This window comes from Kryptolebias marmoratus, linkage group LG1, assembly GCF_001649575.2.
Source record: "Kryptolebias marmoratus isolate JLee-2015 linkage group LG1, ASM164957v2, whole genome shotgun sequence".
Classification (NCBI taxonomy): domain Eukaryota; kingdom Metazoa; phylum Chordata; class Actinopteri; order Cyprinodontiformes; family Rivulidae; genus Kryptolebias; species Kryptolebias marmoratus.
In genome coordinates this window covers 10,367,209-10,382,388 of record NC_051430.1, presented here as the reverse complement: position 1 = coordinate 10,382,388, position 15,180 = coordinate 10,367,209, and the positions used below count along the sequence as shown (strand labels likewise).

General features: G+C 38.0%; 1 protein-coding gene across 1 annotated transcript in view; it reads right to left on the bottom strand.

The window, feature by feature from the left end:
- Positions 1 to 480: 480 nt before the first annotated feature.
- Positions 481 to 15,180, bottom strand: part of galnt9 (polypeptide N-acetylgalactosaminyltransferase 9) — a 101,416-nt gene continuing 86,716 nt past the window's right edge. Inside the window, exons 7-11 of the mRNA XM_017414702.3 lie at positions 13,091 to 13,276; positions 11,459 to 11,596; positions 8,716 to 8,811; positions 1,542 to 1,709; positions 481 to 1,443 (exon numbers count right to left, since the gene is read on the bottom strand). Coding sequence (XP_017270191.1) covers positions 1,297 to 1,443; positions 1,542 to 1,709; positions 8,716 to 8,811; positions 11,459 to 11,596; positions 13,091 to 13,276 — 735 coding nt within the window. The 3' untranslated portion in view covers positions 481 to 1,296. The remainder of the gene's footprint in view (positions 1,444 to 1,541; positions 1,710 to 8,715; positions 8,812 to 11,458; positions 11,597 to 13,090; positions 13,277 to 15,180) is intronic.

Genomic DNA, 15,180 nt, shown 5'->3' with positions numbered 1-15,180 from the left:
GCATCTGCAGCATGTTTTGACATCCATAGGAAAATGTGAACTGATAACGTTAAACGCTTTGCAAAAGACACACGTCACGCTCCCAAATCTGTTACATATTTGGCAGCACCTGTAGGGGAAAAAAAAGAGTAACTTAAGAGGCTTTGTGTTTTTTCTATTTTTTTTTAGTACAATCACTGAGAAAAACATCTGTGCTTTCTGAAGACCTTCTATTTTCCAGTGGCTGAGTGAGAGCAATTAGAGTGCACAAGGCCAGAAACCTGATGGAGGTCTGAGCCGTTTCTAAAAGAAGCCACATCAAAACACAAGCTGTACTGTTGTTCCAAGCAGCTGGCCTTGCAGGTGTACAAAAGAGAATTGATGTTTTCAAAAAACACACAAAGAACAGCAGTGGCACAATTGTTGACAAGAAAGTTAGCTGAATCAATAAAAAAGTGCAAAAGATAAACACAGACACTTCATAAAAAGGATTTTAATATCCTAATTGTTATCAGAGGACAAATATCAATTTTTCACTTTTTACAATATATTACTATCATTAGATGGTTTTGTACATTTTGTTTTGTTTATAATTTAATTCTCAAATAATTTTTTACATGCTTTTGGGGCTGACATTCCCTGGTCAGATGCAGCAGAAAAATAATAAGAAAAAAAAAGGCACATGATTGCTCTTGTCCATCAGTGAGCGATAGAGCCTGAAGAAACAAAGAAGAGTAGTGGTTTGTGTGAGTGCAGGTGAAATTCCTCTTGACTGAATGATGGCCAGCCCCTTTAAAGCCTATTACACGTCTGTCCAGGGCGGTGCATTATGTCGACAGCCATTTCCTCAAATTACCTTTCAAAAGAATCAATTTCATGTGCCCATTGACAGCAGTTATCTCTCCTAATTTACTCCAATGTGCTCTGACAAAAGTCAATAGGCCCACACACCTTCTTTTCCCCAAAGATTTGAAGTTTTTACAGTAGATATCCTACTGAAGGGTGCTGAACCAGTGTTGGAGATGTGTTCTATACATATGGCTGAAGGTCAGAAAAGTGGGCTGTTTTAAACACTACAGCTGGCCTTAAGATCTGGTGTGAAAGTTGAGCTCAGAACTGATCATATTCTTCTTTAAGACTCAGTGTAAGAAAGGCTCTGTAGGCCAAAGAGAGCTCAGTGTGTTGTGCAGTCTGTGATGTGAAAAACCACACAGTTCCTGCTCCTCCCTGAGCTGTTCACAGTTCAAAAGCCAACTGTGGAAACACTGCCCAAATAGTTTCAGAAGTTTTTTTTAGTTTTGTTGTTTATTATTTGTATCAGTGCCTGGGATGTTTAATCCAGTTTCGTATTATCCACTTCTGGCCGGAGCATCTCTGGACCACCAGACGTAAGCCAAAATTGGCATCTTTGGACATTTCGACTTCCAAACATCGACCAGTGTCTCTGTTAATGATTGGACCATTCTGTAAAAAAAAAAAAAATAGTAGTAAAATTGAGTATAACCACCCCATCCTTATATCTGACACAGCAAAGACAAAGAGTGTGTGCTTTTTATTTTCACCTGTGTAAAGTCCCAAAGCCTTTGGGAAATTCTTGAGACAACATCACACTTTTTCAGACTGGGAGTACGTCCTCTGCCGTCATCGATGAGGCATTTTGTGTCAGGTAGGAAGGTTGTCGACCCCAGTGGGCCAAGCTGGAGAAGGCCTTCTGTAGAGTAGCGGGCAAGCTGCAATATAAAGTGAAACACTGTTACACTGTCCGGTCAAGTACTGTGGCAACAATCATAGTTTCTAGCTATGTGAAAAGACAAAAAAAAAACCAAATGCTTATTCCTAACAATAGTAGAAGGGAATCCTAAGTGGTTAAATGTGAGGCAACTGGACATCTCTTTTTTCTTGAAGACGTTTCACCTCTCATTTAAAAGGCCTTTTAAATTCTGATGATTGAGGAAATCATCTGAGATGACAGGTGAAATGTCTAAAAAAAAATTAAAAAAAAAGAAATCCAGCTGCTTTCTATTTAACCACTTAAGATTTTCATGTCCTGGTTGACTGATAATCTACACCAGCCTGGTAGAAGGGAATATTAAAAGATGCATATCAAAAACTGTGGAGTGTCAAATCATACGAACAATGAATGTTTGTTATGTTTATGTGCAATAACTACCTGAGGAATTAAAGACCAAAGGAAAACATGAATAAAACTATTTCATCTTAGACACTAAGATCATCAATAGTTTCTTTTCAGCATGTTTTTTACTTCAGTGTGAACACAAACAAACCTCTGGCACCAGGATTACAACTGATGCTATTTTCTTCTCTGTTTAACTTTAATTTTTTAATATTTTTTACAGTTGTTTTGTATTTTTATTCTATAACAATTTCATGAAGGTTTTCAGATGATAAAAGGCCAAATATTCAACAAATAAATAAACCTTTTTCTTTGCTGCTCATCCTTGACCCTTTATTTGAAACAAATAAAAACAAAGTCGTGTAACACCCTGCATCCTTGTCCCATGTTTTGGAGAACTGCTTAGTGTACAGTACTGCATAGAAACCACAACTCATAAAGGTAAGAATAACTCTGCAAAACTTGATCCCTCACTCTTTAATGTTGCACACGAAGAGCTTTGTGCTAATAAGTATCTATTACACAAGGATACAGCAGAGACAATGTAGCAATCCGCTCTGGAAAATGAGATATCAGTGTTAGGACGGTCTTCAGTTTGACAGCAGCTTTTCTGTTAAAATGCTGATTTACACACAGACACAACAAAATAGTATATCTGTGCTGTAGCTATGTCATTACGTTCACAGTTCTGCACACTGCAGTCATTTCTGAACAATCTGGATTTATGATTCAAAAAAGGTTAAAAAACAAAAACAACTGGACTTCTATTCTGTAGTTGAAGACATTTCACTTCTCATCTGAGGAGCTTTCTCAATTCATAAATAAAGAGTGTGGAGTTGAGCTTTTAAAGCTGAGATGTGATGTTGGCATCGGGCTCTACAGCATCAGGCTGAACACGTTCCCACGAAGACAGAAGGGAAGGAAAAGGAACAGAAATACACTAAAAAAATCTCTCCAAACATGTGGGTATCCCAATTGGGCTTTTGTCAAGTCAGCCAGGAAATCCACTAAACACACCACGGAACAGAACAAGGAGAGGAACAGAGGAAAGAACATTGTCATTCCTTACGTTGCTGGAGTATCCGAGAAACTCAGAAGGATTTTCTCCAAACACAACATCCCAGTACATTTCAAACCCAACAAGACTCTCAGGCAGAGATTGGTCCACCCTAAGGACAAAACACCCAAACCAAAACTGAGCAGAGTTGTGTATGCAGTTCAGTGCAGCGAAGAATGTTCAGACCTTTATATTGGAGAGACCAAACAAACTCTCCACAGACGCATGGCTCAACACAGGAGAGCCACCTCTTCGGGACAGGACTCAGCAGTTCACCTACACCTCAAGGATAAGGGACACTCCTTTGAGGACCAACATGTTCATATTTTGGACCGAGAAGATGGTTTGAGAGGGGGGCAAGGGAAGCCATCTATATCAAAAGAGAGAAACCAACATTAAACAGAGGAGGAGGTCTCAGATTCCATTTTTTTAAAACATATAATGGAGCTTTAGGCCTGATATCCAGTCAGTTTCACTCCAATCAACACCTGTACTCATGTGACAAGAGTGGCCCATCCGTGAGTCAGACAAACAAGGACCCTAATGAGCCTCTATTGTTAGGAGACCAAGAACAATTTGCAAGCAATACAGCTTGCATCACATCTCAGCTTTAAAAGCTCAACTCCACACTCTCTATTTCTGAATTGAGAAAGCTCCTCGGATGAGAAGCGAAACGTCTTCAACTACAGAATAGAAGTCCAGTTGTTTTTGTTTTTTAACCTTTTTTGAATTTACCATGGCCTGGATGACTGAGAATCTACACCAGCATACTGGATTTATGATATATTGGCAGAATAAAAAAAACCCATTCTTTTCCTAACCTTTTATTGCATCCTGTTATTTTCTCTTATTTTCAAAGAGTGCACCTTTTCTTTCCATTGCACAGTTACCATCAGCTCTGAGGAGATTTTACCTTAACTTAATGTTGCAAACAGTACTGGTCTGAGAATCAGATGGATTTTGTTCTTTTTACTACTTTACATAAACTTCGGTAGTTTTTTGTATGACACCATACATAAAATCTCATTTAAATGTGGTCAAACTGCTTCAGCGCAAGGGTTTTGCCATTTGGTTGGAATTAGATGGATGCACAATCTCTGGATTGTTTCTGCTTAGCAACTGCAAAACCACACAATCTTTTTGTGAATCAGGTCCTCCATATACCTGAGTTGAGTATGCAGAGACTTCCATAAAGTAAAAGCTTGAACAGAAAAAACTTGATCTCTCAAAATAACATAACTTACACAATAGTCACAGTTCTCACAGGAGTCCTAAACCCCTCTCAGTTTAATTTCTGTAATTCTAGAGTGACAGAACTGTAATTTGACAGAATACATTTGAGGCTACAGTTCTGAATATCCAAGTCTCAAAACCACATGGCCACATCGATGATGAATAATAATAATTATCAAACTGGTCGAAATCCGCCTATCTTCATTCCAAAAAGTGGCCTCCAGCAGATTAAATCATAAATGGGCGGCTGCCAAAGTAGGTACAAAGCGAGCTGAAGTGGGTACAATGTGGGTGGAGGTGGGCAATAAAATAACGTCCTCGGCCAAAAATACAGTTCCGCAAGCCATGAACACAAAAACAGCCTGTGATTGTCAAAAATTGGCTATGCAAAACACAGCCACATGGCTCACTGCTCTCTTGGTTGCAAAAAATCAGAATTCAGGGGGAGTGCAACGAAAAATGTGCCTATTTTCTCACAATTTTACATTACCTATTCCAAAACGTGCAGACCAGTGAAATACTGGCTTTAGGCGAAAGGCCAATTAAAGCGAGCAGTAAGATTTTGAGATCAATACAGAAACCAATGAAGCAGTACAAAAATTGAGTTGAGGTGTTTAAATTAAAAAAATAAACTTATTTGTCCCCAAAGTGCAAATAAAGTGCACAGGGCAGTTACACGTGTACACACAGCGACATATGAAACAAAGTGCAAATGAATATAGTGTAAAAAAACGAGAACATTTACAGAAAATCTAGTATTGTAGATGTGTAAGTGCTGGCAGCTGTACAAATTGAAGTTAAATCTATACTGTGAGATCAAATCTTGAATGAATGATCAAAAAGGTAGATTACAGAACAGTCTACGTGAAGTAGGGACATGGTTCCTGTCCATCCATTGGGGTGTGTGTTTTGTGTGTGTGTGTGTTTGTGCGGGAGGAGAAGGCATATGGAAGGCATATGGATGAGGTGTTAGTATCTGTGTGTAAGAAAGCTGAGCTGGGGATGTGGAAAGTGTTGCCGGTGGGCAGAATTTGAGCCTGTTTCTATCACTAAGAAGTGTAGCCACAGCATTTTTAGCCAACTGGGAATCATAGTGGGAGCACAGACTTATTACTGATTATAGTTCATCTCAGTAGACCGGTAGAGTTAATAACAGCCATTTCAGATGTCAGCTGTTGAAAAAAGATCTGTTTTTCAAACGTTGTATTGTATTTTTTCATGGCATGTACACCAAAGTGTCATCAGAATAAAATAAGTAAGTCATAATCTTGACACATGCAGTTCACCACAATTAGCTGAGCTAAAAGAAAAGGTAAGTTATTCAGAGTAAAAGAAGAGATAGCAGAGATAAAAGGCTATTAAACCAAGAATTAAGGTGTTGCTGCCACACCACATCTTGACCTGATGTCAGACGATACTGTACAGGCATTAAAGGTGCTCTTCATTAAGAGTTTTTTGTCAAAGAAATATCATATTTATTTGGCCTCATATCAGCTTTTGTTATTAGAGTGTCTTTTGTTTCTTCACGGTTTATTATTATTATACTTTATTTTATAAGGGCAAATGAATGAACAATCATAACCTTTAAACAGGAAGATTTAGAGCTGTAGTTCAAGTATGCTCTCTGACCATATATTAATACTTTTATTTGCTCCCATCAACCTATGTTTTGTGTAACACAATGCTATGTGTGTGTCAGCTTGAAATGAACTTTTTTATCTTGTAAAATGACATGTTATGAGAAACCTGTAGGTCTAGAGTGGTGACCACCTTTTCATCGGACAAACAGCTGGGGATTTGCAGAAAATGGGTTCCCAGGTGGGGTAACTTATCACATTTTCTTAAATTAATAGGTACAAAATTACAACTTAACCTGCAGGAGTTTATAGCCACCTGTTCGAAAAGGTCAAGGATTAACATTTTTGTATTTTAAGCTGGTTTCACCTCTTTGTTCATAACATTTGTTATGCAGATATGATATGCTGTAATGAGACAGAATGACAAAGCTTTTTGCGTTGCATAATGTGTGTGAAATATGCTTAACAGACAAAGATGGAGGTTTTTGCTGCTCTTAACGATTGGACAAAGGTGACTTCTGATTTAGATTTCCAAAGAAAGAGTTGGCAGAGTGACTCACTGCTCAGGAGCACAGTAAGATTTATTTGGGCCCATTTTATTTTTCATAAGTAAAAGTAGCGGATACAAAATCACAGTGTCCCGCAAAATTGAATTTTGCCGACTCACAGTAATGTTGATCATCACTGTAATTTAATGATACACAAATGCAAAGTTCACCTCCATTTGTTCATATCCTTCAGGGATCAGGATTAAAATGACCCAGAGAACAACAGAAAGGAGGCAGGTGAGCTGCTGGCCTCCTCATAATACTCCATCAGATAACAGATAATGAACATGTCTCTCGCAAAGGAGAGTAGTGAATAGTTAAGATGGGAATGTGAGAGAAAAATATGCCTGAATAGCATTTGCATGTTTGTCTTCCAGTCTTTCTCTTTTTTTCTTACACAACAATGAAGAACAAAACAGGACAAGAGGCTCTCATTCTGAGTCATTTGTTCTGGTATCTCCTCAAGCAAAGGTTGCACTGAGCACATACATCATTTTTTCACTCAGCTTCCTACAGGAATTTTCTCATTACATGCTATCTCACCTTTTAGTGCTCCAGTTTTTCATTGTTTCCTTCACATCCAAACCATATTTTAAAAATGACACTACAAAGACTGGGAACCTTGCATTTTTCGCGATCTTACTACAATTGGTATTAATTAGTAGTAGTCTGTTGCCTTTCGAACTCAATTTATACTCTGACATTAATATTAAAAATAAGTTTGGATCTCCTCTCTGATCTAAACCATAAAAGACCAAGCATTGTACCATATCTACTTAAGTAATAAAACTTATAATAAGACCTCGCCACACTAGTTTTTAGTTTCCAAAAACTTGGGTACTCAAGATCTTTCAAATCTGCTTCAGAAAGCAGCACTAATAAAAAGTTTTTCTGTATTCTTTTCGGCCTTAAATTCATTAACTCACAGAGTGACAATGACTGCAAACAAACAGCAGAGTTATAAATAACCACGCTCAGCAAGAAGTAAAACAAAGAGACCCGTAACAGATGGGCTGGCCCACACTGAGCCCTGATTCGAACATTATGGCATCCATCTGGGATAACTTGAAGAGACAAAAGACACACAGTCTTAATCCACACAAGAACTGTGGCAAGCTCTCAGGATTCCTGGGAGAACCTCCTTGCCAAGTGCTGAGGAAAAACTGTAAGCAATTGTGTTCAGAAGAGTACGTTCAGATATAAAGGAAGTAGCGTCATTCTTTTAGTTACTATCTGTGACATAGGTATGTTTACATATCAGTGTTAAATGCATGCATATTCTGTAAGGACATACATGCTGCAACTAACTCACACTCTTTTGCCATGGAGGCAGATGTGTGTCATGTTTTTGCATCATAATTTAAGCCTCTATTTTTGTGCAAGGCCACTTGGTTTCTTATGCAGAACAACTAAAGACTGACATCAAGGATTAATTTAGAAAAAGTTAGTGGCAGCTTTCTAAACATGCACGCTAGAAAAGTTATCAGACATTTTCCAAGTGTGTGCTTAAAGAATTGTACTTAATTTAGACGACATCATGGCAAGCAGATAGTGTTTTCTAGCTAGAAGGAAAAGTCACAATTGAACTTACGCAATCATGTTGGTGCGATAATGTTGGGGCAAGTTGTCCTGTATGAGTGCGTGCAAGATACAGTATGCATGTGCAGGATTTAAATGTTGTTTATTATGTCAGATCGGTGCTATAAAATTGTTTTCCCTCTGCAGGGAGAAAGGCTTGAACATCCTCTGCAGGTCAAAATATCCTTTGGCATCAATACTGCAGTTTTAGATTATCCACTAATCTCTGGCAAACCTAAACACATTGAATTTGATGACTTTCATGATGTCTGTGCAGCATTTAATCTTTCTTTTTCACTTCCTTGAATTTTAAAATGGTGGGCAAGGTTATATCATCTTGAGGGGAGTCCTCTTGTGTTGAAATGCATGTTGTGTTGTGTTGAAATATTTAATCTGTACAATAGTGTGCAAAATTTTAAACCTCTCAAGCCATTAAAATTCATATTTAACACTTCCTTTAAATACGAACAAAAAATATTTGTATTTACATATATGATACGTCATATTTTGGGAAAATCACAGGCTTCTTTGAATCAACAAATGTGGTTTAACTCTAACAGAAATGAACACTGGATGAACAAACGGCTGATACAGGAAGTAAAGTCTGACCTGGGAGGACATCCCATGGCAGGGGTAGAGGATGGCTTTGTCATCGTCCTCAGATCCTTGATCGAGGCAGTATCCACTGGCTTTACTGTTTCTCACCTAAAATAAAACAGACAATATTTTGATTTTCATGGTGCTATACCCAACATTTTTCATTAATCATGGATCAAATAACTGAGTATGTGAAAAGTGGCCAGCCCACAGCATAATATCACAGTTCTTCATTTCATTTCCTGGTCATTAAGCGTTTGTCTCAATCTTTGAGCTAACTGTCTAGTTTTCCATCACACAACTATTTTTAATTCACTTAAACCGATCTGAACGGTTCTTTTTCTATCACAGCAAAGTTAGCAGCTTAATCAACACAAAAGATTGTTCTGAATCCATCAGAGCTAAATGTTTGTGTCAGGAAAGAAAAAATTAAAATTGGCTTGCATCTGAAGCAGCACAAAAATAAAAATCCTACTAAATGAAATAAACATTCCTCTGTATTTGCTGGCTGTAAGTAAATGGATCTGGCAGAAGAGGCAGTACAACGTCTGGCACTCTAGACATCATTAGGAAGTTAAAAGTGGAGGGGAGCACACGTGGGATGCCAGGTGTAGACAATGAGCCCTCTGTAATCATCAAAACATCTGTGAGGGAGTGTGCCCGCATGGTGACTCCAATGTAGCATTTTAAACTTCCTTTATCTCTCACTTACCACCATGGTTCTACACTTGTTACTTAATTTTGCTTGTCAATTTTATCTTCTTGTAAGGAATTTTTACATCTTCTACGTGTATCTACAGCATCTTTATATTATCAGAAGAGGGGGGATGGGTGTCTTTTAAATTTATTTTACAACCTCTAAGTGGCCAAAATACACTATGCTATTGCAGGTTACAGTTTTGATTCATTTCAAAGCAGAAACAAATACATTAGGAAAAGAAGACAGAGGGTTGAAGGTGATGAAGGATTTTACAAAAAGAATAGGATTTGCCCATGAAGGCCACAGTAAATCCATTCATCCATTCATTTTTTTACCCTCTTTTCTGTGCAGGGTTGCAGAGAGCTGGTGCCTATCTCCAGCGCCATTGGGAGAGAGGAGGGGTACACCCTGGACAGGTTGCAAATCCATCACAGGGCCACATAGAGATAAACAAGATAGACAACCATTCACGCTCTCAGTCAAACCTAGTGACTATTTAGAGTCACCAAATAACCCACCTTCCATGTTTATGGCCTGTGGGATGAATTAACATTAAGTAGTAGGTTAAAGAGATGCATTAGTTCTTGGCAAATGAAACATTAGTAGTCTGTTCATAAGAGAAGTAAACCCAAAGTTGTCATGAGAGAGCAAAACAAACTTTTTGTGCATAAAAAAAGTTAGATTATAATATCACATACTTTAGTCTTCTAAAATGTTCAAAGTTTACTGCAACCTAACAAAGAAATATCCAAAGACTTTCAGGTAGATTAGTCACCTGTACTTATTAATGAGCTGCTGGAGGCTCAAAAAAAGTCTCTACTCTGTCAAATCTGGCAAATTTTCTTCCTCAGTGCCTCCTGTAGATCCACCTTGGCTTTTTCCTCTAAGTCTTCAGAGTTTTAACTCAAAGTGATGGCTGGGCCATGATAAGATATCATCATGCAGTGATGCAGTGACCAGTCTCACTTCTGTCTCTCCTTCCTCCCTGGGCCAGATGATGGTGTGCATTTAGCATGAGCTGCAGATCTCTGTGATTTGAATGTGTATGGCTTCATTTCCTGGTTGTGACATATCTATCATGCGCTGTTGTCAGGGAAGGTTCCACTTGGCCGATCTGGACAGCATGGCTGAGTGGAGTGCAATGCTGATGCTCAGTGACAGATGAGACTGACTTCTGCTGCAGCAGCTGTGTGGCAACACAAGGTAACTGCTTCCCAGCTTGTCGACAGATCTGAAATAGTGCCACTTGAGTGGATGCCACTCTGAGGAATCCATTAGCTGGATACCAGGCGGCAGAGGAAACAAAGGAGGAGGAAATTCAGAAAGCTTTGATGAATATAAAGGGTAATTTTGATGCCTGCTGGCATCCAGGGCATACTGATTTTCCATTTTTGAAATTGATATGAGGAAAAAAATGCAACATTTCAGCAAGTCTCCAAATAGTGTCTGACTCAGGAGTGTTCTCAATCCTTCATCATGCCGTAAACCTGTTTGGTTCCCCCACTGCGCTGAGTGTACAACCAAGCCCAGGGCAATCAAGTTGAAATGGAAAACTAATAAGTGTTTAATTAAAACTCATTATAAAGAAATTGCATCTAATTTTGTGTGGTGATGTCGCATTGGTATAGCAACAATATGGATTTACCTGAGACCGGCTACAGTGGAATTATATAATATATTTTCATGTGTAGATGTGTTTGAAGAGAGGCTGTGTGATATTCCCCGACTGTTTATCCACACATATCAGCTTTTAGTTGTTTTTAATATTGGTTTTGTTGGACAAACTAAAGTGAAAAATAACAAAAAATACACATTTTTCTTGGAGATTTTACTCTAAATTAAAGTTACCAAAGGTTTTTACAATGAACAGCTTACAAATAAGTTCTCACAAAACTCATTTTCATTGTTGATTAAATTAAATTACCTGACTTTGTATCTGCATCATCTTTTAACACAGATTCAGTTGATTATCTGTTATAGAATTACAGATGATAATATTACTAAAGCAGCATGCTGTTTATTACCAATGATTTGTTTACCAAGTGCTTTTCTCACCTCGCCATATGTGATGGTGTTGTTGTAGATCCGCATCTCTGGGTAAACGTGCTCCAGGTACCAGCGAAAACTCCGACACTGCATCTTTTTCCTCAAGGCCAAGCGATCTGACACATCCCCGAAATCAACTCCTGGGTTCTGTCAGCAAAACAACAACAACAACAATAACAAAAGATACAAGAGAGTTCAGGTGTTGAGAGGACAAAATTAGCATTGAGTTTGGTGACGGATGCACTTGTCATGTGGGACCTTCATTGTTCCTTCATTAGAAATGATCTGTGTTGAGCAAATTCTAATCAGCTGCTTAATTATGAGCCCTCACAGCCAGCTTGTATTATGGTGGACATTTCCAAGATTGATTGGGGCGATGCCCAATTGCTGAACTGCATAGGGCCTACATCTGACAAACACACACACACACAACCCTTACAAATCTGTGCACATATGACACTGCTTTTATGTGTTTTAATACACAGAAAAGCATTCTGTATAGTCACATAAAACATACAAAACATGCTATTTGAAGATAATTCATCCTCGTAAAGAATAAAAACCCTCCCATCCACTGCTGAAACCTCCTCTCATTTACTTACACACAAAGTCACACTTCATTTTATTGTCAGACACTGTTTCTAGGCAAAATCCTTTAAATCGTCAGCTGTGAAACCGCCTTTCAACATGTGTTAATAATGAATTCTAGCTTGAAATAGCCACCTATTTTTCATGGATTATACCAGAAAGCAACACTAACAACCACATTCAGTGTCTGTGTGGCATTTGGACCCAGGGCAGCCCACTGTGGGGAATCATAAAGCCTTTTCAATTCAAAGTAATTGGACTCTCAGCAGGTACCTTAGACAATAACAAGGATCAGTGAGTGTGTATGGGTCAGTTTGGAGGGGGTTCGATGGAATAATCGTAGCATTAGCTCCTCACTGTACACAAAATAACTCTGCTCCACAGGACAGCTGGGGTAATAACATGCCGTGCCACTGTGTTGGTAATAATACTGGTGGAGAGATGTGGCCTGATTGGTTAGTTTGTCACCTGCCACCTCTACAGTACTTTTCTATGATGCACACATTTCCTTTTTGCTGCCAGTTCTTCTAACTTGCACTAACTGAATTTTTTTAGACTATTATCTAGCTGAACCATAAAAAGGCACGTACTGTAGGTATCAGCAGCAACTACTTATTATTGTTTTGAAGACCAGCGTGTAGCTTTCAGCAGCTTTTTAAGGCTTCTGTTTTTCATTTACTATCTTCTCCCTCTGCATGCCTTATGAGGCAATTACAATTCAATATTAAACTCCTTATTAATGAAAGCATCTGTTTACTGTTTTGCAGCTCATCTCAAAAGACCCTTGAAACCAATTAAACTGACGTGTATGAAAATCATTAGACATGAGGCTCGTCTCCTTCACTTGTCCACCTCACTCATCTGTTTGGACTGATTCTACAGCCTGTTGGAAGTATGAAGGTCAAGTGAGATGAAATCTGAATTTTGAATTTTTATTGACTTGTATTTCACCAAGGCTGCAAGTCAGATCGACGGGGTGTGTGTGTGGATGGGGGCAGAGAGATCTCAATGATTGAGAGGCAGTGAATGTGTAAAGGCAAAGAAAGGTCTCACGTTCATAGGAATGTTCCAGGCCATGTAGACGTGGGATTTGTACTCATCCATCCACACCTCAGCGGCTCTCAGGGCATTGCGTTTGGCATAATAGTCGATGTCGTTGTTGTAGGGCTTCTTGGTGCGCTCGATGTGGGCCACTCTGGCACATGGCAGGACTTCCATGCTCCCTCCACACTGCCACACCTAGACAGCAGGAAGAAGAGTAGAAGAGTTAGTGTTTAAATCACATGGGACTTTGCACTGGAAGTTTTTTAATTGCAGGCACACCATATTAAAAATTACCTCTAAAACACTTGTGACCCTGAACAGGAACTGGATAAGAAAATGAATGTATTTTAACAGCAGAATTTGTTTTGAACTCTGACATTTACTGAAAGCATATGAGTATTAAGCTTTTAAAAGTAACACACCAAAGCTTTAGGCAATGATGTTTAATTTAATTAGAATTTAATTTTGTTTTAGATAAGCTAGGAAGTTGCATTTAGTTTATTTTCACTTTGGATGTTGCACAATCTTTATTTCTTTGTTTACATATGACTGACATAATTAGCCATAAGACATGATTTTTGCTTTTGGTAAAAAGATGGTCTTTCTGATTTGTTATCCCATTTTGGATTTCATTCTGTTCTCTGGCATTTGTAGAATAAATTCATAACAAAATGAACATAAGTGACTAAAGCATAGACTACAAGAAACTCAAAAGACAGTGTTAACAAGAGAATCAAGCAGAAAATTGGAACCAAATATTACATTCAACATTTTAAAACCCTTTTCAGTGAATCTTTACAATATTGTTTTGTGACTCAAGTATAAAACGTAAGAGCTTAAAGCGTAAGAAGTTCATGTTCCATTTTGTAAGGGAGATGTATACATGTATGATCTCACCAACTATATTTAGCAGTAGAATCATTTGTAATGTACAAATATGACTGAAAATGACCTAATTTAGTTGATAAATGAATTAATTGGATGCATTTTTGGTAGAAGATTGTTATACATTTGGTTTTAATTACTCTCCCTTAAGTTATTTCCCTAGCTGAACTAAACACATCACTTCATGTGCTTTATGTAACATTTCTTAATGTCAGTGACTTTAAAGGTTGTAGTTCTGGGTGTTGTCTCTAAATTTCTCTTTCAGTCTTGAGATACCAAATATTTACTTAAAGATATGTTTAGGAAATAGAGTATTTTTGTTTCGTATTTGCTGAACTGAGAACAAAAGCAAGATAAATGGATTATTAAGCCTTCAGCTCATAAATACAATCTTCAGAGGGTTACCTATGACAACCAAAAAACCCTGATAAGTCGAGTGTGTAGCACAGGGAGATATAAAAAAACAGGCATGCAATAAATGCCATTTTTTAAAGCATCAATCACAGCAAAACGGAATAAGAAACTGTAGACTGAAGGCTGCTGTGACCCTCAACTACAAGCTCAAGGTAAAGAGAAATAGAATAGTCATTTCTCAAATTATAGAGAAAAATACTCTACAAAAATAGCATCCCCTTTTGATTTACAGCTTGCATATCTGCAAATCAGTGCCATACTGTGTGAATGTGGTCCAGCAGCTACAATCTGACAGAAAAGAACCAGAATGCCACAGCATACGGCAATGTCTTTACAGCCAAACAAACCGCCGCCGCCTACATCATCCACGGTCTCTTAATGACGATCGCCACAACGCGTGACAGATGCTGCTGTCCATTAACTTCTCCCTGACCCTGAAACAATGCCCACTGCACAGAGTTTAAAGATGATGACTTCAACTACCTGCAGAAAAGGAGTGAAGCCTGTGTTGAAATGGCTGAGGGGAAATCCAGCTTCTGGTTTGAGATATGATAACAGCAAACCAATTTAAATCTCTTTTTACTTTGAAAAACTGAAACAGTGCTAATGAACATAAAAACAAACAAACAAAATCAGCAATGCTCCTGATCTTTTCTAGTTTGTTCATGAAAATCTGAACCTTTTTTTATAATATCAATCAACTCTTCAATATTTTAAAGTTATTTAAAAATAGAGAGCAGCTAAAATCTTGAGGCTTATAAAAAAAATTCAGAAATCTACAACTTTTTTTTATTATTAAA